This window comes from Gobio gobio (genome assembly GCF_949357685.1).
Source record: "Gobio gobio genome assembly, chromosome: 8".
In the NCBI taxonomy this organism is placed as follows: domain Eukaryota; kingdom Metazoa; phylum Chordata; class Actinopteri; order Cypriniformes; family Gobionidae; genus Gobio; species Gobio gobio.
Window position 1 is genome coordinate 37,166,395 of NC_137114.1, and position 25,835 is coordinate 37,192,229.

Genomic DNA, 25,835 nt, shown 5'->3' on the forward strand with positions numbered 1-25,835 from the left:
TTGCTTATGTGATTTATGAGGACACAAATGTGTATGATGACATGGCTATTGGTATTACAACGTAGTGGTTAATGTGGACATGAACTATGACACTATATCACTACAGAACTCATTTTCTAAATCACATTTGAGTTACAATTCTTATCATCTGACAGCCGTGATTTCATGTACTCATTCAGACAGAACTCTTTTTTTAAAACAGAGGAGTGTGAGTGTGTTTTCTATACATGTGCTTTACAGAAGGTCATGTGCTGTGTTTGCAAAGATCACTTTTGACACATTTGTCTTTAAATTCATTATTTACTGACATAGTTCAAATTTATTTTTAAAAAAAATTCACATTATTTTCTACAAGTGTCTGTTTATAAGTGTCTTTTTTTCACAGAAAGTTTTTGTTTGAACGTGAATATTTGTATAATTCAGGGTCTGAGTTTTTACGTTCTCCTCGTAGGTGATTTATTCAATCTCCACCAAACTCGGTCAACGTGAAACGGAAGCTTAACGCATTAAAAATATTTAACGCAAATAACGCAGCGTCCGTTATTATATCCATTTTTGCTTAGCGTTACATGATCACGCTCCTATTCATGTACATGCTTCCAAGCGCGACAAGACACAAGAGAGCGCGCTGTATGCCAGTGTCCTGTCTGTGTGTGTGTTAGTGTCCTGTCTGTGTGTGTGTGTGTGTGTGTGTCCTGTCTGTGTGTGTGTGTATGTGTATGTGTGTGTGTCAGTGTCCTGTCTGTGTGGATGCGTCTCATGTCAGCTATTCAAGGGACACTGACACACACACACACACACACACACACACTCGATGCATAGATAGACTCGCGTCAGTTTCCTGCTCACATCGAGTTCTCTTTTGCCTAGGGTTGCCAACTCTCACGCATTTGGCGTGACACTCACGCTTTCAGGCTCTGTCTCACGCTCTCACGCTGCCCAACTTAATCTCACGCCAAATTGCCAAACCTGCTTTTGATATTAAACAATGTCTAAGCTTTTACATTTTTTAAAGTTTTAATGCGAAATTCAAACAATAAATAGCGTTTTGGCGCTAATATGGCATAACAGTTAAAGCCAGAGTGTTGAAAAACCATACAGAGTTGCGACATGCTCTATCATCTCCCGGCGGCGCGCGCAGTCGTGCTTCACAGAAATCTCAATACTTCTAGCGCTGTGTCAATACATTTGAATGGCTTGATACACAACAGCTCCACTTTACAGGGGTTTGCAGCAAGTTTTGGTAAACAGTACAGCATAGTGTGCATTGATTATTACATCAACCATACAGGATCGTTTTATAATGGAGAGTAATGCAACAATGTTAACATTAATGTTAATGTTTTTTATTGTACTTAGCCTTCAGGTATTCCATACTAATTGGTCATACTCATACTAATTGATGGTCAAATGTGACCATACACCTTAACTATTTTTCAATTAAATAAATGTTCTATATTTTAGTTCAATAATATTTATTGAATATTTTGAGGAGATCTTTTGGTACTAAATACTAGTTGTGCAATATTTATTGTCAATAATGACCACTTAAAATATTTTTCTTCTAATATTTGTATTATTTATATTACAATTAGTATAGTAATAAGGTTAAATTAGAGAATTATTTTTCAAAGAGGCAAATTAGAGTCATTTTGTGGAGTCAGCCTGTCATTAATGTTCATCAAAGAACAACGGGAACAGAGAAAATTGTAGCTTTAATGATGATTCATCTATATTTCATTTATTATTTATACAGTTAAGGAAGGTTTGATAACTATTACATTTCTGTATAACAGGGAAGGCCATGGGTAAATATAACATTTATTATTTTCATTTATTATTTATTTATTCCATTTATTATCATTTATTATTACTATACTCTCCTTGAAGTTTACTTCCCGCTACTTTTTCCCTCTTCCTCCCAACCGCGCGGCTGCAACTGTCTTCTTCTTCTTCGATAGTAGCCTAAGCCAGTGTTTCCCAACCTTTTTTCAGTCATTTTATCATACGTTACGCTAGGGGTGTAACGGTACAGATTGCTCACGGTTCGGTTTGTATCACGGTTTAAGGTTCCCCGTTTCGGTACGGTTCAGTATTTGCTATGTTCAGGGAAAAAAGGACTACTGTCAAATAAAACAAAAGAAAATAATAAGAACAAATCATTTAAATACAAGCAGCAGCACAAATAAATACTATTGAGCAAAGATACTAATAAAATAAACTATGCTTTTCAGGTTTTTCAGGTACGTCTAACATTAGTTTTCAGGTACAGAAATTGATCAAATGTAAAATAACATTGCATATATGACTGTATAAATTAAAGATTAATCCTATTAAACTTACAAAAGTTATTCAATCAAGAGCAGTGAGTGATGCCCTTGTCTTTTGTTTGACATTAAACAGACAGCAGTAAAGGCTACTGCCCCTTTAAGACCTCGGATATGCGTTGTCTTTTCTGGACTGTATAAAGCTTACTTAAGCCATATACAGACTATGTCTGCTAGAATACTCATCAATATGTTGACATACTTTTTGCGTGAGTTTGTCCATTCAAGAGCAAGACTTGAAAGAGAACTCAATATTTGCGCGCTGAGAGACGTGTGCGCGCTCTCGGATGAGTGCACGGAAAATTTTCTCACAGTGCGCGCGACTTCTCATTCGCGTCTTCTGGCACTAAACCAGATAGTTGCGTGTTCTGAGTTAACACAATCAGAACGTAAAAATACGGGATATTTTACGGGAAAATACTAAAACGGGAAGACAGCGGGAAAAGAGCTAAAATACGTGAGAAACCCGGAAAAAACGGGAGGGTTGACAGCTATGGTGTGTGTGTGTGTGTGTGTGCGATATGTAGGCTTAGGGGTAGTGTAGGGGGATAGAATGTACAGTTTGTACAGTATACAAACCATTAAGTCTATGGAATGCCATCTGCCTGTCTTTCCCCTTCCCCCTCTCTATCTGTGTGTGTGTGTGTGTGTGTGTGTGGGGGGGGGGGTCTCTCTCACCCTGTGAGTTTGTGTGTGTGCCTTTCTCTCAGTCCTTCCCCTCCCCCTCACTCTCACTCTATCATTGTGTGTGTGTGTGTGTGTGTGTGTGTGTGACTTTCTCTCTTGATCATAATTTAACCCTTTCATATAGGCTATCACAAATAACTATCACTTGAAATAAAAACGTCATGTGATGTGTTTGCCAAGATCACGTATGATGCACATGTCTTTAAATTAATTATTTACTGATATAATATAAATGTATTAAAACATAAATTTCACATGATTTTATAAAAGTGGCTATTTATAATAAACTTCCATAAAATGTAGACACGCATCTTACTCTTACCTGACACTGATATTAAAATCATCTTTGCAGTTTCTGTGATTTGGCTCCATTTATACATTTTTTATTAAAAAAAATTTATTGGACCACCCATATTGAAATGAAAGCATGTTTTATGGTGCATAAGATTGGTGCACAAACGGTAGCTAAGGTAGCTCAAAAACACATGAAGAGAAGTGTTAGAATAAAACAACATCAGCATTCGAATGGTATTCTGAACTCATTCCAATTTGACCTTTGACATAATCTGACATGAAATTCATATAAATTTAATTGATCTCATAGATGTGGCTGTTGTGGTTTGTGGTCATAGCAGCACCAACTGCTGCAGTTAATGTGGTGAATTCAGATGACTTTGACATAGTCCTTTTATGTTTTCCCATTTTAAATGCCTATTGCCTGCCGTGCACAGTTAAACTGATGCCACCGGGGTGGCGGTGCCACCGGCTTGGGCCCGTCATCGCTGCTCGCAGCTTTAATTATATTTGGGGCCTTGGCATTAAAAAGTTTGAAAACCACTGCCTTCTGGGAGTGTGTATAATACCTAAAGATGCTGTCTTGCTAGGCAGCTCACTAGGCTTCTCTCCCTAGTTCATTTCAATTCATCTCCCCCCCCCCCCCCCCCTGTCTTTCTCAGCATGAATCAGGTACGGGAGGTGGGGGCGGGAGGGGTGGAGTGCTGTAACGGATATTAAAATATTCCTCCGGTGTGGAGATAGCGGTGATCCGGGGAGCGATAGAGGGAGATAATGAAAAGAAGAACAAAAGTACTCCCCGCACGCTGAGTCTGACCCCCCTTCCTCCTCCTCCCCCCGCTACTCCACCCCCCCCCCAATACTCATTTACATAGTAATCACCCCGTGCACTGTGAGAGGCCAGAGAGAGGGAGAGCGAGAGAGGAGTGATTTGTGAATGAGCAAAAGAAAAGAAGAGAGTGAGCATGTGTACATCTGGACAGGTACATTAATTCAATGTGAGAGTACACAAATTACGTGTGTGTGTGTGTGAGTTTGTCGAGGAGGTGGTTATAAATGTGATCGAGCCTGTGCGATGTGTGTGTGTGTTTGTGTGTGTGCTGTCAGCTTGTTTCCTGCCCTCCCTGATGAACAGATGAGGTTGTCTAGGCAACGTGATGAGACGCAGATATGCAAATGAGACGGGAGGGTGAGCTTGCATGCACACACTGCAGTATGAGCCTCTCATTTACACACACACACACACACACACACACACACACACACACACACACACACACACACACGCACACGCACACACACACACATACACACATCCCGCTGATACTGCAGCACAACCTCACACATGCACAGATTAAAAATACACTCACCGCAAATCCAGACGCAAATAGACGATATGATAAACTAAGTGCTGACTTATACTTAGAATCTAAAGAAAAATTACATCATCTAAAATCCACACATACTTATCCCACACCCATATGAAGTAAAGGCACATATGTGTTAAAAACACATGAATATTCACTCTCGCATGCTTCAACAAACACAAGTATGCCTTCATTTTTGAGCAAAAAAAAAAAACGGCAACACCAAAATCAATGTTTAAAACAAGTTTCCCCCTTTTTGTGCCTCACCGGTTGGCCCGATCCAGGGCTGGAACAGTAAATTGTGTATTTTCGGATGATACCATTGGGCTTGATGGGGGGAAGCCAGGACACCACCACACTGCTGGCAGAGGATGGCACTGCTTTAATGCCCGCTGGAGGGCCGGGGTCTGAAAGAGAAAAAAAAAAAGAGATAAAAAACTAGATTAATGTTTGACAGAGGCATTGTGGGATATTTCACCTCCCTGTGACATAAAGGTTTGTCGCAATATGTTGTGCGCTACTTATGGAGTTTTCTGGAGCCCTAAACAGGCGAGCTGTCTTTTTTGCCTACTTAGTCAGCTGAATAAGAATACTTCCAATTTATTTTACATTGGGGTTTTTCATATAGTGCGTGTGAATTATCATATGTATAAACATGTACTGTACATGCATAGCCAGATTTGCACATACTCTTTACACTCGGCTCACAAGGTGGCAACATTGTCCCTGACCGTTGTTTCACAGGCGAAAAATAAACGGATAAGAAGGAATAACATTAACTATAAGTGCTTGTGTGAAAGGAATTAAAAGATACTAGTAAGATATACATTTAAATGAGTTCAGCAGCCTTTTTATCCGCCATAATCGAGAGAAATAGCGCAGACACTGGACAATGATTAAACTTTCCAGTGTGCATGTGTCCGCGCACGCTATGTATACAGTAAATGTATTATACTTTGAAAGGCTACATGTTGGGCTGTACGCAAAACGTCTAAACTGTGTCAAAACTGAAACTTTAGTAGCATCTTGACTGGACCAAAGCTCTCTACATATTAGCTCTCTCACAATTGAGTCTTGGCTTACAAATCAATTAGGCTACTATAAAGTTTGACATTAGCATGTGGCTAAGCTAATGCTCTGCCGAAAAAAGTACAAAAATACTTTATTAATTAATATATTAATTAATTAATATTTTGTATTAATATATATTTCTGTTCTGAATGAAATAAAATTTCCTTCAATTCGGTCAGCCATCTTGGATTAATTTCCTCAATACAATACATTCTGGGATTTTCTTATGAAGGATACATACAATGCTCGCTCAAATTTGGCCAAAATTAAAAGATCTTATAATGTTGCAGCCTACTTTTGGAAACTGCCTTTGCCTTAAAATGTTTCCAACATAGACCAAAAACTAGCTTTTGGAATAGAGCAAAAAAGAGAGAAACTAGGAGTCAAGAAAACCATGTTTCAACTTGAGTCTACAGAATTTCTTACCATAAGATTAATCTTCATACAGTGTGAAAATGTAATGCATTAAACATTTTCATTTCAATGAACAGCTGTTAATGCGTCTGTTCGGACCAACATGAACTTTTGCTTGCCGTCAATGCGACTGAATATTGATGCTCTAACCTCTTTTCCATTGCACTGCGAAGAAAACTGGCCAACTCATAAGACTCATGCTTTTGGTGTTACATAAATCTATGTGGGGGTCCGGGGCTTTGTTAAGGATTGGCCCTAAATACATTAAACCACGTCACACTTCTGTCATCTTAGAAATAACCGTCACAATTTAGTGTGTCTACAATGATCGGCAAGACATAGAGATTCAAGAAGGATTTGGTGAAAAATTCATCATCATCAATACTAGGGTTTAGCCAAACAGGGGTTAATCCTTTAGGGGGTTTAGGTCTTAAAGTGGTGACACAAACTGTTATTATTTATAAAGTCTCCATAGGTACCATGAGCAGATGCAAAAGGGGCCAAAAAGGTAGGCCAACATTTTTAGACTGGAAGTCCCGTGTCAAAACTGAAACCACACACTCTTTGGCACTTCTTTATCTATCATATTCAATTAAATGAAAAATATCAATGCATCTCTCCTACTCTCCACCACTTAGACACCCCTTATTTCCCCGAATCCCCTCCTCAACCTCACCAGGGAACGGAGGAGAGACAGATATAGGATAATCCTATCCCGACCAGTGTAAGCACAAAATTAATGTCAGCTAATCCACAAAGAATAAATCCTTCTCCTTGTGTTGGATGGGGGATCTGCTTTGAGACATATACCCGCTTTACAGACCCCCCTCCTTCAGCGTCTTAATTCTCATTAAGTGTGCTAATGCTAAATCAGAGCCTAAATGTCGCCACAGCGACCGCATCCAGCAATCAAGCAATCCAGCATCATCTGGACTGGGACCATGCAGCACTTGCCTCCAGCTAATGTGGTTTTTGTGGCATTTTCTACCCCACAAGCTCCCCCCACCCAGACACATAAATACACACCCTTGAGCTTGAATAGAGTCGGGGTAAAGGGGAAGTGGCTTGCAAATAATGTGACTGAGTTTGAATACAGGTTCTTCACTGTCTGGGTTGAAAGCGCACTAGACGGTCACAATTATCTGTCACAGATAAAAGACTCTATATCGTTTTACTTTTTTGTGGTCCAAAACATAATAAGCTGCCTAATATTAATTAGAGTGAATTTTAGGTTATCATAAATATGCTCAATAGTAAGCAGTAACATTAATTTGTCTTTCCCTTCATGGTCCACATTCTAAGACCGAATCGTTCATTGCAAAGTCAATCTCAGAATGCATTAGAGCTCAGTAAAAAAAAATGGATACAGAGAAATTTTTATTATAAATGTGCATATAGTTTCTTAAAACAGAAAGTTATCAATAAATATAGTTCAGTGTAATTTTGCCCAGTATTTTGTTATGCTGTGTGTTTTTATTTGTATGAATTTCAACAGTGTCCCCCAATTTTTTTTTCTCAGCATCCTTGGATCCGGAAGTAAATTCCCATTCATTTTTCCCATAAGGAATCTCAAAAAGACTTTGGGCCTCATTCATGAAACTTTCGTAAATATACAAGCAAATTCGGAGTAATTTGCGCGTAAAATGTATCTTTACAAAAACTCTCCTCCAGATTCACCAAGGCTTCGTATACCACATATTCAGTAGTTAAAAGTGTGTATATTAATGAATTCCAACCATTCGTAAATAGGGCGCGCGTGCACAGTCATTCATAATTAGAATAATCCCTGCCCATGAGTTACAACTACGTGTCCAGGAACGCTGTGGAATCTTCTGGACTTCCTTCTCAGGTTTGGCTCCAGTATATTGCATAAATGCTAAAGAGACCTTATGCCTAGCAATAAATATTCAACTATCGTGTGTCCACCAAAGCATTTTTAGGTGCTCTTCTGAAAGTGCTTTGCAAGCGCAGCGTTTTTCTAGCTGAGATACATTGGTTGCTATGATAAAGAATATCCAAGGCAGTAATGTGTTACTAGTATTTCATTTTGAAGAATATTACTGAATATATAAATGCAGTAACCAGCAATATTATCCATTGTTGTTCAGTCGTTGTACAAGTAGGATGATTGGTCTGGTGTAGTATTTGTCCCGCCCCTTCTCCACTGTGATTGGACGGTTGGGTAAAAAGTGACAGTGACGAGTGCTGCCTATTACCCAAAGTTGAACAGTTGAAAAAAAAAAAAGACAGGGTAAATCAACTTAACAGATTGTTCAAATGTTTTGCGCACCACATGGTAGGGAGCAGGTGTACATTTCTTTCGTACCAACTGTGAATCCGAAATTTTACATCAGAACGGATTTATGAATGATTTACACAAAAATTTGTTCTGCTCTTGTTTCATGAATGAGGCCATTTAAGGGGCGCCTACAGACTGAACAGGTAATACGCATGAGCATTACATTGCTTTTTCGTTGTTTACATGGAGACGATAAAGGTATCGTTTTCAAAAACGTGCATTTTGAAACTCTACATCATTTGCAGTGCTTCATTGGCACGATTTGCTTGTGGTGAATCATGGGTCTGAACCATAGTTTTTCAACAGGAATTCCACTGTTAAACAAAAGATAAGTTAAAATAATGTGGGCTGACGGCTTCAACAAAATAATGTACAATTCATTAACAACCTCATAGCTCACAGTAGGTTTGTCTTTAAAGACTCTAAGAGTCTAGTCTCGTGCGTTTTATGTTATGAGCATTGTTTGAGATGTTCAGGGTCTAAAATGATGTTCCGGGTCTAAAATGATGTTCCATGATGGTGCCCTAGAAGGTAGCTCACTAGGTTCTGAAACAGGTTTATTGTTTTTTACAGTATGTGTACATAGTATATTCAAGTACACTGACCTATGGTCATGTCACGTGTGTACGTGAGTGCGAACTTACGGTCTTCTCTGGTCTGTATGTAGAGTACGTTGCTGCGGACGCCATCTCCTGCCTGTGTGTAGGCCAGGACCTGAATGCTGTAGTTTGTGAACTTCTCCAAACCCTTCAGCTCCACCTGCTCACGAGTGGTAGTGATGTTCTGCATCTCTCCCCATTCTGAGAGACGTGAAAAAATACTGAATGACTCTCCTTCTGCATGTTCACATACTCACTAATAACAGCAGTGTAATTGGAACACATCACACAAGGGAACCATGTTTACACACATTCCACTTACAAAAAAAGTACCATAGTATTATTCAACGGGAGACTAAAATAGTCTATTTTGCTGGACAAAAGGTTGCTCGTCACTGCTACTGTATAGCTATATTTAGCAGACAATGATATTTATGTCCAAGTGCAAAACAAACAAAAAAGTAAAAAGGTTTTTCCATGGCTCTTTGGAGATGTTAAAATAGCATTTATTTTTGGACCTGTACCATGGCAATGCCATGCTATTCTTTGAAGAAACTTGATTCTTACTGAATAAGATTCAGCGTATGGTATATATAACCAATTGATGTCATCACTACCATGTTACCACCACAGTACTTTTTGTAAGTGACACATAGCCGAAACAACAACAACAACAATAAAAAAAACATATTGTTCCTACATTTCAGCTAGTTAGAAATAACATACCCTTACCTTGTAAGACAATATTCGGCCCATTTATGAAACATTTTTACTGTCCCATCAATTTGTAAAAAATTATACTAACGATCAAAAGTTTGCACTCAGTAAGATATTTTTTTTGAAAGAAAGTGATACTTTCGTTTAGTAAGGACACGGTAAATTACTAAAAAGTGACAGTGAAAAAATTATAATTTTACAAAAGTTTTCTATTTCAAATAAATGCTGCTCTTGTGAACTTTCTATTTATCAAAGAATCATAAAAAAATGTATCTGTTTTTACAGAAATATTAAGCAGCACAACTGTTTTCTACGGAGCCCGTATATATTTTACAGTACACACATTTTGGCCACATTTATTTTCTAGTTTTACAAATTTAGTAGAATGTGGCAATGATTTACTAAAACGAGGGAATGAATGAATAAATCATGGATACAAATTCTTAATTTGTGGTCACGATTTAACTAAAACAAGGGGGAAAAATTAAATTCATGGGAATATATGTTTTGTTTGCATTTGCAGGGCTCAGTAGTTTTCAATATTGATGATAAGACATGTTTCTTGAGCAGCAAAGCAGCATATTAGAATAATTTCTGAACGATCATGTGACTGAAGCCTGGAGTAGCTTTAAATCACAGGAATAAATTATATATTATAATAACAGTTTTTACTGTATTTTTGATCGAATAAATGCAGCCTTGGTGAGCATAAAAGATTTAATTAAAAAACATAAAATGTTACCGACCCCAAACTTTTGAACGGTAGTGTAAATTTTATGTTTGGACATTTCAGAAATTTCACCTTTAAGTACAGCATCTTTTAGTTTTACACTTTTAGTGATTTTTTAAATCTACATTTTCCTCACATTTTCCTGTTACATATAAAAGATAACACACACACACCCATCCACCCACAAATGAACATCGTCTGTGGTTTGGACTGGCTGGGATACAGAAACACGGGTGGACAGTAGGGGGCGCTCTACGAGGACTGCGGCTAGTGAGGGAGTAACAGTAGTAGCGTATAATTACTCTGGTTGAGCCCCAGTGTCTGGCCCCCACAGCACCCACCTCCATCGGGGTAGAGGGACCAGAACACCACACGGTAGCCCTTCAGAACCCCATTCAGGGTCATCCGCGGGGGCTCCGACCACGTGATCACCGCCTCGTCCGATGTCACCGTGATGGCCCGCACATTTTGGGGTGGCTGGCTGGGAACTGCGAGAGAAAAAGAAAACGAGAGACGGTCACATAAAAGCAAAGGAAACAGCAGGAAAATAATTCAGGCACCAACGGAAACAAGATACAATAGGTGAAGTGGAAACCAAAAATTGCAGTGAAAAAGCACAATTACAGTGATATAGTAAAATGACAGTAATATACTGCAATTGGAGCACTTGGTGAGGCCCAAGTGCATCAACAACCTTGTAACTGCTCTCAAAAAGGACAGAACAATCACGTTCTGAAGCTGAAGAGAAGTGAAACGCTACTGTTATCTCGATCTTGAGCTGTTTCACCTACTAAATGCGTTTGCTTTTTTCCGGATGCACCGCAAATGTGGTGGTGGTGATGTGCCAAATTGCGTCCCTGAATAAATAATGGCGCTATTGAGGGGACACAGAGCCTGTCTGTGTGACTTGCTGGGAGGGAAAAAGCATGTGCGGACGACAGGATGAAAGGAGGGATAGAGGAGGGATAAAGCTGGCTTGGCTCTATGAGGGAGCAGCTGCAGCTGGCGCAGGAAGAGGAGCGAGTAAAGGAGACGGTGAGAGGAGGGAGGGAGAGAGAGCAGAGGAGAAATGATGGTATTTGTTTGAAGAGGCCTTAGGGTCCGACTCTGTCTGGCCCTGGTGGACCACACTAAAACTGCCATTTAGAGTAGAGTGGCTTGACGGAGCGCTCACAAGCACAACAACTCACTAGAACTCCTCAACTCTGCCCGCAAAACCCAGTCTCTCACTCACTTTCTAGATCTGATGCACTGAACAGGTATATTGGCACCTTACTTTCCTCCAAGCTATAATTATTAACTCACGCTCATGTCGTTTCAAACCAGAATGACTTTCTTTCTTTTTTGTAAGAATATTTCGGCTGCTATTGTCAATATAACAAAAGTGAATGAGCTCAGTGCCATAAAAGTGTCAGGAAAGTCTATATCATTTCCGCGCTATATATTTCCTGCAGTCATACAATTGGTTTACCGTATGTGACAGACAAAATTTAAGTCACGATGCACTGAAAATCTTGACACCCACTCTTGATCTTCTTGCCACATTCATTACAAAAGTAGCCATGTCTGATTCATGAACAAATCATTCGTTTGAGTCAGATATTTTCAATGAATCATTCCAAAGAGGTCTCTGTGAAGCGACCCAAACCATCCATCTTTGGACCATTTTTCAATGACGCCTGGACACAACAAACCGGCATCAAAAAGTTAGCGACCTAGACCGTGGTGTCGCCTCATGACGCATTGTCATGAGGTGACTTTGATGCATTGTCCCTGTCTGGGACAAAAAGTTGCGCTTGAAAACACAGCAAAGACTACAGCCATCTATACCCTGACCGTTATGCGCCTGCATGAGAGGAAATAACTCTCCATACCAGCATGTGGCAGTAGTCCATATTCATTATTCAAAAAGGGAAACCAGATAAGCCAAGACTGTTGTTATAAAAACCTTTTACTTCAGCCAATCAGAGTAATCTCTCTCCCAAACAGGCTCCGTTGCTGATTCAACATGCTCAAATGGTCGAAAAGCCACCAAAGGGGGTCAGACTAGTGCCAAAGGTGAGGAAAACACCACAAAACTAGACTGACAGACCTTCAACGAGATCCCAGCATTGGCCATTGGTTCAATTTTACTCTAGGTCTGAGTTTGATTGTTTCATAGGAGGGGTGTCCAAACTCAGTCCTGGAGGGCCACTGTCCTGCAGAGTTTAGCTCCAACTTGCCTCAACACACCAGTAAGACCTTGATTAGCTTGTTCAGGTGTGTTTAATTGGATTGGAGCTGAACTCTGCAGGACAGTGGCCCTCCAGGAGCAGGACTGGTCACCCCCCTGTTTTATAGAGTACTCAAGTGAATACACCCTAAAGTGGTAGTTGCTTTTACATGGTTTCCAGCTGGTCCAGTTTTTATGATCATTAGCTGGTCAAAGCTGGTTTAGTTTGTCAATTGGCTAGGCTATCACCAAGTAGACCTGGTTTTAATCTGGTAAACCGTCTTGGTTGAGTTGGAAAATGTTCGGGTTGGAAATTTTAGAAGAGAAACAAACTTGAAAAGAAAACAACTGATGGAGGTAAAAACAAAATCATCAGGGAAAAAGGGATGGAAGAACTCAACAGTGGCACAAAAACAACCCAGGAGCTTTCCAAAAATAAGAATGGGGAAGAAATACAGTGGGACAGAAGTGGGCGTTGGGGAGGAATGGGAAGTTGGGAGATGGAGGGAGAGATAAATGAAAGGTGTTTTGAGAGAGAGAGTGAGAGAGGAGTGGGAGCGAAGAGGAGGGGAGTTGAAAGCCGGAGAGAGGGATCTGGAGGAAAGATGAAAAGAGAGAGGGGGAGACAATGCGCTCAGCTGCAGATAATTAGACTGGGAGGAAAAGCAGCGGATCAGGGAGAGGGGCCTCGGCAGACAGGCTAATTATAATTATTTTTCCTATGCTTGTTGTTATTACTATTATCCTTAACAGCATCAATATCACTGTCGCCACAATGACAGTGACACGCATGTGGATGAGGACCACGGGCCAGAGTCGCCCCATGACTCGTGCGCAATCACACGAAAGAAAAATCCCTAGAGCATAATGGATAGATGGATAGAGTTTCATTACCATCTTCAAGCGTTGTGGCATTGATCTCAGAACTGGAAGGTCCGGTTCCAGCTCGGTTGAATGCCTGGACCACCACGCCGTACTGAGCAAACTTCTTCAGGTTATCCAGTGTGTACACCTCACTGTCACCTGTGGCTTTCATCTCCACTATACTGTACTGTCCATTACTGCCCGGTCCATTCTCCCTATAACCGATCTGATAGCCACGGATCACTCCATTTTGGAGCTCTTTCTTAGGTGCCTGAGTGGAGTGAAAAGGAGAGAGACGTAAGTCTAAGACTCTAAAGTCCAAAATATCGCAAGTTTAGAAGTCGCAGGCTTACCTTCCAGGTGACACGGATACTCTGAGAAGTCATTGGCTGTAAAATCACCTCCATGGGTGGCCCATCAGGAGCTGTGAGAAGAGAACCATGTGACATCACAAGATTATTAAAAGGAATACAAAAATTCTGCCACCTTGAAGTCATTCCAAACCTGTATGACTTTCTTTTTTCTGTGAAACACAATAGGAGAAATTTTGAATAACACCCCGGAAGCTTTTTTTATGTAACTACAATGACAGGGCACTGGTACTTTTAAGCTTCAAAAATGGTGCACCATGAAGTATGATAAAAGTGTCCCGTATGAATTAGGCGCTAAATTCAAAGTTGTTATTCACTGATCTTCCCCTCCAGTGAGCTTTTAACCATTGTGACTGGACTATTGATTCAGTGAGAACAGTATGGAAGAGAATGGCCAGGAAATTCTTCAAAAATGCATCTTTGTTCCACGGAAGGAAGGAAGTACATGTTTGAAACAACATGTATAAAGGTGAGTAACTATGCCAGATTTGTTTAAATATTGGTGAACTATTGTTTTAAGCAAAGTTGTTTTATGCTCTATGAATATGAGTTTGTGTGTACATCAGGGGCGGTAGACGTACGTGCTTCCTCTGTGCTGATGGTCAGCTCTTTGCTGGCTTGACTGCGTCCAATTTTGTTGTAGGAGTACATACGAATGCTGTACACTGACGCCGGGTGCAGCTCCACTATGTTGGCCTGGTTGTTGGTGGGCGAGATCTTACGGGTGGCATGTTTCAGCTCCCACGGGTCTACGACAAGGACAAAATAACACGGATACATTACTACATCACACCTCCATCCAGGCTGCTCTGGAACATAATGTTTGTTAGCATGCAAAAAGGACTGTTTACAGGTCAAATCATATGGATATGAAAAACAAGCGATGCATGGGAAACTAGGATGAACGCAGATGTACAAACAGCAAAATAAGGCAATACACTCGAGTCGCAATAGCGCAAAAATCCGTTCACATCCCATTCATCTTCACACAGTCTGAGCTTATTCGCTACATATTCTTCTGACATACAAATACATATTTAATGCACGTTCACAATGTAATTCATCCAAGCTTGAAATGGAAACAAAGCAATGCCGCACCGGATTTGTTCTTGTACTCAATGTCGTAGCTGGTGATGATGCTATTGCCGTCAAACCGCTGCGTCCACCTTAGGTTCATACTCCGATCTTTTACCTCTCGAACTTCCAGCTCTGGGGGGTCAGGGGGTTCTGCGAAACAAACAAGTGGAAATAGACTTCAAACAGATGGAGGAGATTGAGACAGAGAGAGTGAGAGAGAGAGAGAGGCTGAAGAGTAAGAGGTGGCTTGGGGCCGGGAGGTAAATTATTGATTTTGTGTCTCTAGATAAGGAGTATCATGTAAGATGTGAGCATGTTGTTCATGGCTGATTGTCTTGCCTTGCACCGTCAGCTGGATAAGCCCTCGGCCCTCGCCGTATGAGTTGATGGCGTGGCAGGAGAAAAAGACGGAATCCCCGCGCTCCGCTGGCTTCAGCTGCAGAAAGAGAGAAAGTGTTTGAGAGGGATGAACTTGTTCAGATCTTTTCCTCATTTTGAGGCCTACTTCTTGTATTGATGTTCAAAGTAAAAGTGTTTTCAAAGTTAAAATACTTTCCTAACTGTAAGTAATAATATCAATACTACTACTACAACTACTACTAATAAAAATAAATAATAAAAATAACATTTCATACATAAAATGCAGATTTAAGTAATTTGCAGGTCCGAATATAAAACCATTTATCAAAACTATAATACTTATAAACAAACAAATACAACCAAACAGCAAAAGAAAAAAAAAATAATGTAAAAGGTCTACCAGGAAACCCGTCTGGACACATTAAGACAAGACTCTGCGTTTCAACATTCATGGTACTCCTTCACTGACATTTATACATGTATGTGTGAGTGTCTCACCTTCAGTGTGGAGATAACTTCATCGCTTTTCTCGTTGGGGCTGGTGGTGATGGAGTACCGAGGGTTGCGGTCAGGGTCAATAACTGTGTCGCCTCGCTCCCAGCGGATGATGATGGGGTACTCACCCCGGGCGGTGCAGTTTAACTCCTTGTTCTGCCCTTTTATGGCCATGGTGGTGTTTGGGTGGGATGTGATCATAGCCGGAACTGAATTGAAAAGATGGTATAGGAGGACAGGAGGTAAATATATGTGAAGGAAAGAGTGCATTTAAAAACAGGCAGAGGTCAGTGTGACTTTAACCCGACACCTGGTGTTCTTGTGACACGGGGCAGTGATCATTAGTGTGTGCATTTCTTCCAACTCCTCAATCACTTTTTCACACTCTCTCGCTCACTCAATCCTCCCGAGTAACTCTTCTCTAGTGCTGCCTCAAACACACACACACACATACACACACACACACACACACACACTATCGATCTGAGGAGGGTTCCGCTGTTTTGTTTTCATCACTTATTCATTCCCTCCCTTCCAACGAGTGAAACGGATAGAATTGAGGGAGGCAGAACAGAGGAACGATTCAATCAATAACACCAACACTGAATCAGAGAGAGAGAGAGAAAGAGAGAGAGAGAGAGAGAGAGAGAGAGAGAGAGAGAGAGAGAGAGAGAGAGAGAGAGAGAGAGAGAGAGAGAGAGAGAGAGAGAGAGAGAGAGAGAGAGAGAGAGAGAGAGAGAGAGACGAATCCACTGTTAAATAAGTCGGATGCCATAAACACAGAGCCGCATATCCACATAGCATGAAAAATTAAAACCATTTGTATAATATCTCTTGTTAGACTAAGTAAACTTACCCTTCCAATAATACCAATTAATTACATTTTTAATCCTTTTTACTGTGATAATTTAATGGTCAAGAAAGCCTGAATTTCTTTTGAAAAAAAATAAATAATAATTCTCTATTTTCATAGTTTACATTTCACCCCAAAATAATAATAATTAAATAAATAATGAAAGACTATTTTGCATAAATACATTTGTAGCATAGATTTTTGCTTAAATTGTCAACAGCCTAATGTCAAAAATCTTTACAATAATTATGTTTGTTGTTGTAATGAGAATACTTATATTGCATTATACATTATGTACATTATAAAGTCCATTTGTAAAGTACAGTTTTTTTAAAAAGTAAATTTAATTATAATAATGTTAATAAAATAATATTTTGTGGACATGATAATGCCAAATACAATAATGAGATCTTCAAACATCACAGAACATCACTTAGAATGAGATTCTTTCGCATTACAATAATGATGAATATTTGGGGTGAAAGAAAAATAATAAATAGGCTCCATCATCTTTATGGAAAATATATGCTCTTATTTTCTTCTTCTTTTGGTTATAAGGTGAAATACCACCCAGATATTTCTTCATAAGATCCACCCGGGTAGAATGTTCTGGCGGAGTGTTAATGAATACACCAGTGGATGAGGTTTGTTTAAAAGTGGTCAGGACTGTAACTGAAGCCTAGGGCAGTGTTGCGTGGATGGGAGTTTTCTGCACTCTACATTATGTGAGGGATCAATAATATGGATGTGGACAGAACAGATCGTGTGTCCGATCTAACGATCAGTCATGAGATGGCCTTACGGATTCCATTGTAATGTTCTATTAATCTAAATGAGCTGGGTACACTTGAATCTGTTGTTTTGGTACTCTTGCTCTTATTGAGAGCCGCTCACAGACAGACACACACACACGCACGCGTGCGCACACACACACACACACACAGTAACTCCTAGCAATTCTAGCTACTATATAAAAAAAGTCAAAGGCTTCTTGTATTTCTTGCCTCAGTGTGACGGATATATCATAACCTGGGTCATTAGTTTGAGTGACAAAGTGTGACAGATGCAGGTGTATGTGCATCTATGTGTGTGTGTGTGTAGACGTGGTGTGTTGTGTGTGAGTGCGTCCACTCAAGCATCCCAAACCCTTCCCGCAGGCATCAGTCTGAGACGTGAAAGCCCATCTGAGGGCCGTTCTTAAACAAAGACCTCAAACACACACCATGACAAACCACCCCAAAGACTGCAGGTCAAATCACATTCAAAATTCCTCAAATCTACTGTGATGGGAATAATAAATATGGCTTTATTTTTATGCCATGGTTTAATAAGAGATTTAGTCAATTTTCTTATTATTCTAGCAAATGATTCTACAGCTATGCCCTGAAACCTAATGAGCTACACGTAAGGCAAAAATTAGGCAGCAAAATTGTGTGACATTTTATTTATTATTATAAGTTATTCCGAAAACTTATTTTGCCCAAAATAAAAAGCAGTATGTATCTTCACAAGTGAGGTAATCTCACAATTTTTATTCAAGACGTTGGATGGAATCAAGGGAAATGCTATTCCAACTAAACACTTCTAAGCTTTCAAATGTCTTTCAATATTTGAGTTATATATTTTTAAACTTTACAGAGAATCAAGGCTTGAGCTTAGCAACATGTCAATATCAAACTCTAAATTTTTAATGTAAAAGTGGGCCATTTGAACATTGGAAAAGACTGAGACTGGAACCCTTGCACATTCAGTTATTTTAGCAGTACAAAAAAGTCCATTATGCTGCTTGATGATGCAAACTGGTATTTGTTATCATATTATATATAAATTATCATAATCATAAACACACTGGTTTTTAGCACTTTCTTTCAACTTTACTATAGTTTTAAATCATTATATTGTTTTGGTTCGATTAAGACATTTCAAATGTTTATAAAGTTACATAAAGTTATTTATGCACACATCCTGGCACTTTTGTCTTTTGCCAATTTAAACTTGTCCGTTTGTCCATATACATTTTTGCATTGAATCAGTGTATTAATGTTGTGATTTATTTTCTAAACTGGTTGGTTAACTTTGGTTCACAGCTTAGAACACTTTATTGAAGAACTCCTGTGGAGAAAATAAATGGGAAAATTACTTCTGGTACCAAGGCTACTGAAAAATTACTTCTGGTACCAAGGCTACTGAAAAATTACTTCTGGTACCAAGGCTACTGAAAAAGTGGGTGGTCACTGTTGCACTTTATTGTAATAAACTCAAAATAGGCATGTTGCATGACTCCCGTTTGCATAAGTGACCGTTAAAAGAGTTTCTGCCAATGAATAATGTTTCAAAACCATAACTTTTTGAGGTTCCATGATGGTTAAGATGCATCTTTAGAAGATAGATGCCTTTGTAGACATTGGTCAGTAGGTTTTGGAACAGAGTTGATGTCATTATGTGTAAAGATGTAAATGAGTGGTCAGACGCACTTTTAACGGTGAGCATCATGCTCTTGCTGATGTCGGACCCCACTCCGTTGCTGGCCTGACACAGGTAGTATCCCCGGTCTTCCTCTAGAACGTGGCGGATCAGCAGAGAACCGTTGGACAGGATCTGGATGCGACCCGTCAGTGGAACTGGGTGGTACTGCTGGGGGTTCCCTATACCTTCAGAATCAAGATGAAGATTGGGGCTCATCATCAGCTCATGAAACCTTGAAATGGATATTTTGGACATTCAATGACAAAAGATGTTACCTTTGGCATGCTTCCAGACAACTTTGGGAGGAGGGTACCCTTTTACAGAGCAGTTCAGAACCTCTGACTTGCCGTAGATCCCATCCTGGTTATTGGGCTGAACCAGAAAACCAGGGGGAACTACAATGAAGAACATATATTTCAGGAAAGGAGAAAACAAAAGAGTGGTTTTGCCAAATAGGACATGTTCTGTTTGTCCTGGAACAACATTTGGTCAAACAAACATGGTCCTAACCCTAACCCAGCAATCCTGGTCCTGAAAAATGTCCTAAATGGCGAAATCTTATCCCACTACATTCCCCTATAACTCTTGCTCACCTGTTACAATGAGCTGTCTCTCTGAACTGACAGTTGCTGCGTCGTTGCTTGCAATGCAGGTGTAGTTTCCGTTGTGCTCGAGCGAAACTTTGGAGATCTGAAGGGAACTCATGAACTCCTTGGTTTCGATGGTGACTCCTGATGTTCCCGACACAATCTCCTGTCCGTCCTTTCTCCAGGTGATCCGGATTGGCATGTCTCCGGAGGACACCACACACGCTATGTACATCAGCTTACCAATGGAGGTGGGAGGGAAGTCAAAGGGCTGGATGAGGGGAGGAACTGATGGAGGAAGAGAGCAAGTGAGAGATCTTCAGTGTCAAAATTCGAACCCTTCATGGTCCGCAATGTAATACTGACCCCCATCACCCTCCAAAAATGCACACGCACATACACACTCACACACATCCCACCCCTCCAGCCCATAATAGCTGCTCTAATTAGAGCCCAATTGGCATGGGGAATAATGGCATTGCCATGGAAACAGAGGTGGGGGGCTCCATCGGAGACATCTGGGGGATTTAATCTGGGGCTCGTTAAAATTCAGCTAATTAAATCAGAGACATGACAAGACAAGCAGCACACTATACTGACTTCACACTGGAGTCAGTGTTCGGTTGTACTGGTACACACACACACACACACTCATGCAAACGCACACACTAGACCTCGCTGTCTTTGTACCAGGAGCTGTAGCCCCTTGTATGGACACACATGGCGAAGTGAAGATTCAAAACCCAACATCAGAGTGACCTCCCTTTTATTTAGATTTAACATACTGAAAATAACACCCCCACACATATACACATGCTAAGTACACTGGGTAATTGATGAATGGTTGTAATACTGCAGAAGGCCTGTAATCCTGTTAATCAGAGGCTATTAGTGGTGTGCTTTCTCTCAGGGTCTTTGTGCCAGCGGATGGGAAAGACCATCCCAACTTTCACCACCCGCCTACAGCTTAAATATACACTCATTCTAATGCAAAACACACTCCGTTTACCAAAACACATTCATTCTGCCACAATAAACCACTACACTTTCAGAAGAAATGTAAAAGATGTAATACTGTGCAGTGGGCATCCTTTCATTGAAGAAACCTGTTACCAAGAAAAGCTAAACCTCAAAGGGGTTTTTTTTTGTTTTTTTTTGGAAATCCTCCAAAAAAAAAATCAAGATACCCTGCTGACTAGGCTCAAGTCCAAAAATCCTCTCAGGGCAGCCTCTTCACACCAAATCCAATGTTACTAAATGACATTAAAAATAAAGTTTCACACTAAAACGATTTACACCAAGCCCATTTTTTTTATTCTCTGTGGACACCTGAATGAATCGTTCAGCGCATGTGAACAATTAAAAAAGGACCAACAAAATGGAAATAAATAAAACAGAATGAAAATGCATAAATGCTGTACAATATTTCAGACTTAGTGTGAACACATTGTTTAATCACATTAGTTCAAACTAAATCTAACGCGTCTCAACAATGCATAAGTCTGATAAAAAAATGTTGGATAGCTGAAAAAAAAAAAAAAAAAAAAAAAATCGATGTTTCAGGTTTGGCGTGAAGCTTACAATAAATCCATTCTGACTAAGGCCTGGGACACACTAGACGATTTTCAAATCTTAACCGATTTTAAAACTGTGGGAGACCACAGACATAAGGGCATTTTCAACCAATTTTTAGCATTATAATCCTCTGAATGCACAGACCGTGAGGCCACACACCTGTCGATTGTAGTAACATTTTTCTCGCGGGATCAAAGGTGACTTGAGAAGAAAAATCAATGGAGGACGGTCTTCGAAGCGTTATGAATCAGTGAGCCGAATGATGATTCAGATCGCGTGTCAAACCGCCAAACTGCTGAAATTTGGCGATTCAAACCGCTGATTCGACTCACTGATTCATAACGCTTCGAAGCTTCATGATGCCTTGCTTTGAAATCGTCATCACTATGTAAGTCGTTATTTAGGGTTTTTTTGCGCACAAAAACTATTATCACCGATTCATAAAGTTATTTTAGAACCACTGTAGTGAGATGGACTTTGTAACGACGTCTTTAGTACCTTTTAAGGGTCTTGAGAGTGAACTGTGCCATTGTGCCAATGGAGGCCTTTCAGAGCCATCAGATTTCAACTAAAATATCTTCATTTCTGTTCCGAAGATGAACGGAGGTCTTACGGGTGTCGAACGACATGAGGGTAAGTAATTAATGACAGAATTTTCATTTTTGGGTGAACTAACCCTTTAAGGGTACTGTTTAAACGCACAGTTACCTGACAAATACTTTTAAGCAGAAGTAAAATCACGAACCTGACTCTCCAATTTCTTCCACTCCAGATTGGGGTACCATGATCTTAGTGATTCACATTATATTATTTTATTTCATATGAACATTTTAATTCCTTTTCTGTGTAAAGCACTTTGAATTGCCATTGTGTATGAAATGTGCTACATAAATAAACTCATTCATTTTGTAAATAAATAGGTCCTAAATCAAATGTGAGTACCCTTCTGACTTTTTTGGGTTCATCTAAAAAACTTGTGACATAAACATCCCCAAAATAATTGGTAGTAAGCACTAACCTTTGACTGTGACGTAGACAGTCTGGCTGATGGAGAGCTGGGGTTGGATGAGCACACTGCACTGATACGCTCCCTCATCCATGCCCTTCTGCACATCGCTCAACTTAAGAGTGCCGTTCTCGTACACCACCTGACGATGGTTGTCTGGCAACGGCACTATGTCTTTATACCACTTGATGGAGTAATAGGGGTAACCAATCACACGACAGTTAATGAAAGTGTTGCGACCGGCCACGGCTGTGATGTTTCGCATGGCCCGGATACTGGGAGGACCTGCAAGAGAGAGAAAAGCAAGAGCAAGGAAGAGAGAGAGAGATAGAGAGAGAGATAGAGAGAGGAAGACAAAAAAGAGGGAGAATGTGGCGGGTAGAAAAGGGTAAAAGAAAAGGATTTGAGAAAGAGTGGGAGATGGAAGACCAGGTTTTGCATGGATATTTTGGGTAAAGTAGGGAGAAATGTTGGAGGAAGAAAGCAGAAGAGTGAGTGGTGGAGGGGGAGGAGGGGGTTAGAATGCCCTTGGTCTTCACAGCACAGATTGTGGTGTAATAGGTGTGTGCATCTAAAGTTTCAATGTGGCTTCTAGCGTATCCTTGATCAGAGCTTGGCACAAAGGCGCATATCGTAGAGACGAACCATGCCTTTATAAATTCAGCAACTGAATGAGGTGTGTTTTTGCAGTTACATTAATATGCCAAGTTAATGGATTTAATAGTAATGCTATGTGCGGCGTGATCTTAACAATAAAATACTAACCTAATGTGTTTGTGTAGGCAGAGTGGAAAATACAACATCACATTTCATAGCAACGTCCCAAAATACACATTTAAAGGATTGAGGACTGCGAGAGCAGAGGCCTTAGAATTATTTGAGTCAAACCGTGCCATGTTAAGTTAAGTTTGATCAGCTAAATGCTACATAGCTTATGAATGGCATTTGAAAAGTAATTCTACAATGTTTTGGTGCTTTTTTATGGGAGCTGCTCAGTAGTAGTCTGAAGTCTGAGGCGGCATTCACACTGACGTTGATTTGATCGTTGGAGTTTGCGAAGTCGCTGTATTGACCTAATGAAAAAAAAAACAGCTTAAATGAGCCTAAGCTGGATAGGCTGGTCTGTTTTGAGGCTCTTTTCTTTTAAGGCCAGCTAAATCAGCTAAACACAAGGTTAGCCAGGCTAGGAGGCCAGCTTCAACCGGCTAAAAAACACCTTCGACGCAGGCTGTTGATTGCTAGTACGAGTCCTGCTCGAAATTTAGTTCAGTTCTTCACAATCTGGTAGTCACTGTGCATTTTCAAATTTGTCGCAAATTTTTGTCTCTAGTCATCTCAAATCACCATCTATTGTTGAAACTTGCTCTGTCGCTGCAAAACACCGTCTGTGCGAATGCCCTTTCAAGTGATTAGCATATGCTAACAGCTTCTGGTTCTTGCTAGCAAGACCAGTCATTGCCGAATTTGAAAAGGTTAATAATGACCGATTCGTGTTTGTTTTGTTTTCTTTGTTTTTGGGCTGGCTTTCTTCAGGACTCTGCTCTCAGATCACACACGAGGATGGAGGGGTATACGAACAAATGGATGGTGAAGCACTGTGAAGGTTTGAATGGCCAATGCCTGAAGATGCAGAAAGAAAAAAGGAGACAAGGTGGCTCAGGTGTAAAAAAAAGAGGAACCGAAAGCACGGGAAGACGTAGAAGGACATTTTGTTTCCCTCAAAATGGAGGGCGGATCGCCTTATAAATCGTCGATGGGGCATATGGAGATTTTATGCACACAAATATTCTCATCCTCTCTAACAGCCCACTCCTCATCCTCGTATCTCTCTCTTCTTCTGTTGCTCTCTCTCCCTTTCTCTCAGCTCAGCGTGCGTTGTGCTTTGAAGTCACCGCTCTGACAAGTCAACCCTGATGTATTATTCAAGAAGACTGTCGCACAGTATCCCTCTTCTCTCTTCTTCACAGTTATTCTCTGGCTGTCTTTCTATTTCTCTATTTTTCTTTTGTTCTCAAACATAATATATGAATGTATGAACTTAGATAAGGATCCAGATAGTAACTGAGCAACTCTATTGTACTGTTCACAGGAAGAATGGGCCTGATTGCTCACGGGTGTCTGTGTTTGTTAAATATTGTGTTCCGAAACTATCATCTCAAAAATAGATGTGTGCGTGTGAGATGGATACGAGTATGTGGTAAAGTCAATGCTGTCAGTTTTCATGAACACACTGCGGTCAGAGCGTATTAGTCAGGCAGTAGTGTTTTAAGACTATATGAGTGTGTCCATGAGCATTGGGATCATGGGGTGTGTGTGTGTGCGCACTAACTGTGGCTCCCTGGCAAGGGGTCTCATTCTCACTGCGATGATTGTTCTGGCATGTCTCCTTAAAGCAGACAGATATGTCATAACTGAACATTTCAGAGAGCGAGAGAGAGAGGAAGAGAGGGTGAATTCAACAGGCCTGTCAACACGACTCAATCTCACTCAGACGGCACGCCCACCGACCGTTCACCAACCGTCTGATGCAAATTATGCACAAAATGGTCTCGATCTGGCAAACCTAATCTGATTGGCTGGCTTAACGCAACTTCTGAGAGTATGACACACTGGGTTGTATCTGTCCAACTGGAAACAAAGCCTTTGTTTACAAGGTACTGGGTTGATAAAACAAGCTCTACTGGGTATGGAATTACTGGAATTTTCAGGCAAGTGGCATCAGATCTTTAAAAAGATATTCATTTTAGAGAGGAGGCCTCTTGTTTTTCTCTTACCAAAAAGTATCAGATATCAAAATGAGTTTTTAAGGCACTTAGTTTCAAGTTAACAAGGTAACCAGTACTCAGTACTCATTACTTATAGAACTTAGTTAGGTTAGATGCCATATTTAATTTAACGCAGATGAAAATGAGGCTGTGAGGGATAGATGTATAGTCTTTAGATGTTTTAGTCTGTAGTTTGTGACCCTGGACCACAAATCCAGTCATAAGGGTCTTTTTTTTTTTAAATTGAGATGTATGCATCAGTTGAACAAAATAAGCTTTCCATTGATGTATGGTTTGTTAGGATAGGACAATATTTGGCAGAGATCTGAAAATCTGGAATCTGAGGGTGCTAGAAAATCGCCTTTAAAGTTGTCCGAATGAAGTCCTCAGCTAACTAACAATAAATTTTTTATATATTTATGGTAGGAAATTTACAAAATATCTTCATGGAACATGATCTTTACTTAATATCCTAATGATTTTAGGCATAAAAGAAAAATCAAAACTTTTGACCCATAAAATGTATTGTTGGCTATTACCACAAATACACCCGTGTGACTTGGGGTCACATTTGTCTACTGGAAGTTTTCAGCTGATCACATTGTTGTTAAACAACAGCACAATTCATTGAACACACTTTATTCTATCCCTCACAGCCTCGTTTTGATCCCAGTCAAAAATTAGGATGGCGTTACGCTG

The 25,835-nt window shown here is 40.1% G+C and overlaps 1 protein-coding gene across 1 annotated transcript in view; it reads right to left on the reverse strand.

The window, feature by feature from the left end:
- Positions 1 to 25,835, reverse strand: part of dscaml1 (Down syndrome cell adhesion molecule like 1) — a gene marked incomplete at its 3' end in the record, with an annotated part of 158,620 nt that overhangs the window by 33,092 nt on the left and 99,693 nt on the right. Inside the window, 13 exon segments of the mRNA XM_079823998.1 lie at positions 4,943 to 5,082; positions 9,104 to 9,259; positions 10,847 to 10,993; positions 13,612 to 13,852; positions 13,935 to 14,005; positions 14,534 to 14,701; positions 15,051 to 15,179; positions 15,369 to 15,465; positions 15,888 to 16,093; positions 19,212 to 19,388; positions 19,479 to 19,598; positions 19,797 to 20,078; positions 22,384 to 22,656. Coding sequence (XP_079680124.1) covers positions 4,943 to 5,082; positions 9,104 to 9,259; positions 10,847 to 10,993; positions 13,612 to 13,852; positions 13,935 to 14,005; positions 14,534 to 14,701; positions 15,051 to 15,179; positions 15,369 to 15,465; positions 15,888 to 16,093; positions 19,212 to 19,388; positions 19,479 to 19,598; positions 19,797 to 20,078; positions 22,384 to 22,656 — 2,207 coding nt within the window.